Source organism: Coffea eugenioides, chromosome 1 (assembly GCF_003713205.1).
Source record: "Coffea eugenioides isolate CCC68of chromosome 1, Ceug_1.0, whole genome shotgun sequence".
In the NCBI taxonomy this organism is placed as follows: Eukaryota; Viridiplantae; Streptophyta; class Magnoliopsida; order Gentianales; family Rubiaceae; genus Coffea; species Coffea eugenioides.
This window is the reverse complement of record NC_040035.1, coordinates 33,963,370-33,969,337: the sequence shown is the minus strand read 5'-3', so window position 1 is coordinate 33,969,337 and position 5,968 is coordinate 33,963,370. Positions and strand designations below refer to the sequence as shown.

General features: G+C 34.9%; 1 protein-coding gene and 1 non-coding gene across 2 annotated transcripts; one reads left to right on the top strand and one right to left on the bottom strand.

Annotated features, from left to right (window-relative positions):
* Window positions 1-348: 348 nt before the first annotated feature.
* LOC113770925 lies at window positions 349-1,044 on the top strand. The gene is made up of 2 exons (XM_027315554.1): window positions 349-770; window positions 899-1,044. Exons 1-2 carry the CDS (start codon window positions 349-351, stop codon window positions 939-941), a joined length of 465 nt encoding a protein of 154 aa, XP_027171355.1. The 3' UTR covers window positions 942-1,044.
* Window positions 1,045-5,626: 4,582 nt separating this feature from the next.
* On the bottom strand, window positions 5,627-5,733 carry LOC113752709. The gene has a single exon (XR_003464897.1). It is a non-coding gene; the product is annotated as a small nucleolar RNA R71 (small nucleolar RNA).
* Window positions 5,734-5,968: the final 235 nt, after the last annotated feature.

Sequence of the window (5,968 nt, the reverse complement as noted above, 5' to 3'; positions counted from 1 at the left end):
TTCCAGATGAATTTCTGATACTATTTTATTTTTGCTGTTGTCAGGAGCAACATTATCTGTGATAACAAACATATGATTGTTGGACTTTCTGATGGATCATTGTATAATATATCATGGAAGGGAGAGGTAATGTGAATGTAACAGTTCCTCCATGTCTTTCAAATGCACATTGAAGAAGCATATTTGTAGCTTAGGTGCTGAATTCATTTTTTAGCACCATTATAAAATGCTATGTCTATTCCCTTTCTACTTGCTTAACATGATGTTAATGGAGATTGGAAAGCATCCAGAAACCCGCATCTCCCTCTCAAAAAGGTTCAATCAGGTTATCATTTAACTTATTCTGTGATGCAGTTTTGTGGGTTTGTTGATCTTGACATTTCACTCTCTGATGGAAGTAGAGCTGATAAATTGTCTCATTCTTTGGATAATGGTCTTCCTTCTAATGGAGCACAAGGTGTTTCTCTGCCCATGAATTATATGAGGAAGAAGTCTGCTATTGTGCACATGGAGTTTTCCTTCTCACTGAGGTTACTGTTTTTGCTCTTTTGTGATGGACAACTTGTGTCATGTTCTGTAAGTAAGAAAGGATTAAAGCAAGCTGATTTAATTAAAGTTGAAAAGAAGCTGGCATCTGGTTATGCTGTATGTGCCTCAGTTGCTTCAGAGCAACAAATTCTTGCTGTGGGTACAAAAAGGGGAGATGTTGAATTGTATGACCTCACAGATTCTGCTTCCCTTGTTCGTGTTGTTTCTTTATATGACTGGGGGTAAGTGCTCTGCTTTAAATTGCACGGAATAACACTTATTTGCTGCAAACCTTCTCCTTCGACAATCAGGCTGTCTCGAGCAACTGCGTTCAACATTATAACTTCGTACTTTTTGTATGATCTTCTAGGCGTTCATCAGCTCAACTTCCACAACCTAAACATTCAAGATGAAATCTAAACTTGTTTGCTTTTCATATTTACAATGCCTGTATAATTACAGCTTCTTTCCAGTACTACTAATTTTTCCCTCAAATTCCTGTATAATATAGCTCCATTTTCTACCGCTAATTTTCATTCTTACCAATATTACTAGCTAAACGTTAATTGGGCATGTATACCACCGCGCATAGCGCGGTGCTACCACCTAGTTTAAACCAAATGGCTGCACGAAGGTCACTTGTTCAGGATCAATTGCTTGAGCCATGCTAGCATCACTTGAGCCGATCTTTTTTTTTTTTTGGGTTAGAAATTTTGTCTCCATAAATAACAAAAAATAAATTTCTACTTTGGGGATTATTATCAATTTTTAAGTTTGGGTTAACAAAAAGTCTTGGATATATGGTACCTGTACAAATAAGGGACAGAGGAGACATAGACTACTTTGGAGACAGGATTTTAAGCCCTAAGGTGATATGTATTGAGAGCCTACATGGAAAAGATAGTTGGAAATGGGTCTATAGCATGATAGTGGATGAGACCAAGGTAGAAGGAAGAAAGAAGGTGGTGGGATAGGAGTTGTGATTCATAAGGGTTAGAGCTAAATTTACTTAACAATATTAAATTTACTTCACAAAAATTTTAAATTTATATTTTATTATCATTTTATGATATTAGATTTATGTAACAATATTAGTTTCATATTTCTATTTTACTTATTAATTTATTTAACAATCTATATCTATATCTATATGTATTAGATAGTAGGTCTTTGACGAGGAACTTCCACAAGTGTTAGAAATCTAAATCCTTTTTTATTATAATTTTAGATTTATTTTAATTTAATAACACTTATCTTCTCTTTATCCCTTTCCACTCCTCAATTTATATGATCCACTAACCCACAAAACCTCAATTTACGTGACCCACTAACCCACAAAATTAAAATTTCTAAATTTTAACTAACAGATAATAATCACCCCTGCAAAATGATATTTGTAAATTTCAATTCACGTTTCACATTTACCATTGATACTTACCACATTACTGATAACAATACTCACACTTACCACATCATAATTATTCACAAAACGATGATCACTAATCTATTTTACCCATTTCATTTGTCATTAAACAAATTAAATATAGCGAAAAAAAAAACTATGTATCATACTCTCACCATGGATGAATCCCACTTACAAACGTTTCAATCAGTGATAAAACCAAGATTTTTCCTAGAGGGGCTAAAATTTTTTCCTAACATAATTATTTTTATAAGTTATGTCCAAATAATTTTCATTTATTTAAATAAATGACACCCAAAAATATCAAATTTTAATTTTAAGTATAAAGGATTGTAAAAAATAAATAACATTTTTTAAAAAATAAGTTCAAAGGTAGTTAATTCACACACACATGCACACATATATACATATATATACATATATATATATTCTCATAATATAAATTAAAATTGTAAAAAATTTAGGATGGTTAACTTTATTTTACACAAATATTTACACAATATAAATTAAAAATTTTAAAACGTAGGGGGGTGGGACTATGACCCCCATTAGCCCCCCATTGGTTCCATCATTGATTTTAATGGCGTCATAATTTCAAACTTGCAAGATTACAATTGAAAAAACAACAGATCAGAAAACGAATCTTACACTATAGTGATCCCATTGAAATATTTTTAAAAAGTTCAGTAAATTCACTTTCAAGAAATAGAAGTCTCATTGAACATTTTTTTTGTAGTATAAACTCCACAAAATTCAATAGGATTAATTAAACCACCAATATTGGTTTCCATATTAAGAGTTAATTAATGTAAAAAATGTTCGCATTTTTGTACAAAATTATCAAACCGACTGCATAATGTTTGTAAGTATTTCATTTTGAAATAATAATTTTCATCTATTTAAATATATGACATCTAAAACTATCAAATTTTAACTTTAATTATAATGGCATGTAAAAAATAAATAACTTTTAAAAAAACTAATTCAAATGTAGTTAATTCACACGTACACAAACACACACACATATACATATATATATATATATATATATATATTCATAATATAAACTAAAATTGTATAAAATTAGGAGAACCAACTTATTTTACACAAATATTTACACAATATGAATTAAAAATTTTTAAAACTTGGGAGAGGGGACTATGGGCCCCATTAGCCCCCATTGGTTTAATCATTGATTTCAATGGTGTCTTAATTCCAAACCTGCAAGATTACAAAGAAAGAAAATAATTAATCACAAAACGAACCTTACATCATAATGATCCCACTGAAATATTTTAAAAAGATTCAGCAAGTTCACTTCCAATAAATATAAGTCTCGCTGAACATTTTTTTGTAGTATGAACTCCACAAAATTTAATAGAATTAATTAAACCACAAATATTAATTTTCATACTAAAAGTTGACTGATAGAGCGGTTATTTGGCACATTTTGCACTGTTGTTTCGCCCTAATTTTGGCTACTTACTGTGCTAAGTATTGAGGTTTTACTCAAATTTCATATTTGTGCGAATTATAGGTGATTGGCGTTAAAAGTAGTCTCTTGAGGCAAATTACCAGAAGACCCTTCATCTCAGGGCGTGCCCACGCCAGAAAAGGTAGATGTTACCGAAAGCCGGAAGGGTTAACTAGTGAATTGGGTCCACGTGAGTCCGGAGCATAGGATCAAAGCCCCAAAAAGAGGAAACTTTGTACCAGACGTTTCTTTCTAAAGCTTCAGACGTTTCTTTCTTTTCTCCTGACGGTGCACTACAAAAAGGGAATCTACACGCGGATTGAGGAAGAGTTTTCGGGAGGAGTCCTTTTTCTTTTAGAGTTTCTTTCCTGCTCAAGAGACATTAGCTTTAGTTTTCCATTTTTGGCAGCCGTCAGACGTCGTAGACTTTTTCCTCCCTTTTGGCTTTTACGCTTTAGCCTTTTTTGACTCTTGATTCGGCTCTATACAAATTCTCGTGGGTTTTGTGTTGAACTTTGGGCTTCAGTACGAACATCAACGCATAGACAAGGAAGACTTTTTCCTTTTTCTCTCTTCGGTATTTCATCGTTCCAGATTCTGTGATGTTTGTGCGGATGGAACCAATTAACCCACGTGTGATTGATACGATGAGGAGCGGCTAAGTGTCTCCTTTACCCAAAGGTTAAAGCGAAGGCGCGGTCCATAATATCTGTGAGATCTAATCGAATCTTCATTATTTCTTCCAATTTATTGCTATTCGTACGTTTCCTGAATTAATTACTCATGGGTATTTGATTAATTAAATATCAACGGCCGGGTATTTGATTTAATTTAATAGCATACTGCCACGTTAATTAAATAGAATCCGTAATTGTTCATTTAGTTAACACCCCGTGGCAACCACCATAATTGGCTTTATGATGGGGAAACGTAAGATCTAATTTAAATAAACTCTCTTAGCGTGTTTATTGGTTAGGGTTGGGTTCTTCTAGCTTTAATGCAATTGGGTAATTAAATTCCTATGGTCGTACCTAGGGTTGTTATCTGGTTAGAGAAGCAGTCAATGGTCGTACCTTGACTGTCGAAAAAGTAAGGAAGAACTGATTGTCAAAGCTTGTTGATAACTATAACCACCCTAGTGATAAATGAATGAAATATCTTTGCATCGATGATCATTTAATTGGACCGTTCCTGAGCAGTTGATCCTTTGGGTAAAATTATATTAATTGCTATATTTAGGAAAGTGTACTTGTTGAGTTAGCTCTTGAATTTTATTTATTTATTTCATCTTTATTTTCATCCCATTAATTATCCCCCGATTTCATTCTTTTGATTTGGAAAGAAATAATTTTCGACCCGCTCCCTGTGGAATCGACCTTGCTTGCCATTGTACGCAAAACTAATATTTTTATAGACAAATTTGGTATATCGGATCAAGCAAACTCTTCGGGAATAGGGTGAATCAAGTAACCCATTGCACACCTAGGGTCCCTACTCCAGTACTTGGATTTGTTCTATAATTATTTGTGGTGGTAATTAGGACTCTTTAGTAATTATTATTGCACAGGTTCGGCACTTGTCAATTTTTGGCGCCGTTGCCGGGGAGCTGGCGTGTAGATTATTTGTTTCTTTTCAAATTCAGCTTTTATTTTGTTTTATTCTATTCTTCTTGGTATTTTTGCTAGTTTATGCCCCGTTCTTTTCGCATAGGTGAATTGGTATACGATCCTGAGGTTGAGAAGGCAGCGCGTAGGAGGAGGCAAAAGATCAAAAGACGAAAAGAAGGGTACTTATTTATTGCAAACGAATCAGTAGAAGACGAAATAAGCATGGCTAACACCCAAACATTAAGGGAGCTGGCTGCCCCGGAACTGACTCACCAGCCCTTATGCATCACATTCCCCACTTTGGCTGAGAATACGACTTTCGAACTGAAGTCAGGGTTGATTCACCTCTTACCTTCTTTCCATGGTCTCTCTGGTGAAGAACCCCACAAACACGTTAAGGAGTTCGAGGTGGTTTGCTCTAGTATGAAACCTCCTGGGGTCACTGAAGAGCAAATTAGACTGAGAGCCTTTTCGTTCTCTCTCAAGGATGCAGCTAAAGATTGACTGTACTACCAACCAGCAGGTAGTATTACCATATGGGCACAGTTGAAAAAGAAGTTTTTGGAAAAATTCTTCCCTGCATCCCAGGCTGTGAGTTTGAGGAAGGAAATCTGCAGCATTAAACAGTATCCCGGGGAGTCCTTATATGAATATTGGGAAAGGTTTAACAAATTGTGCACTAGATGCCCGCAGCATCAAATTAGTGAACAACTGTTAATCCAATACTTCTATGAAGGACTCCAATCAACTGATAGGAGTATCATTGACGCTGCGAGTGGGGGAGCACTGGCAAACAAGACACCGAAGGAAGCATGGGAGCTTATCGAAGCCATGGCAGAGAACTCTCAACAATTTGGCTTCCGTGAGAGCAACCCTACCCGTAGAGTCAATGAGGTAGAGACTTCATCCATACAGCAACAACTGTCAGAGTTGACG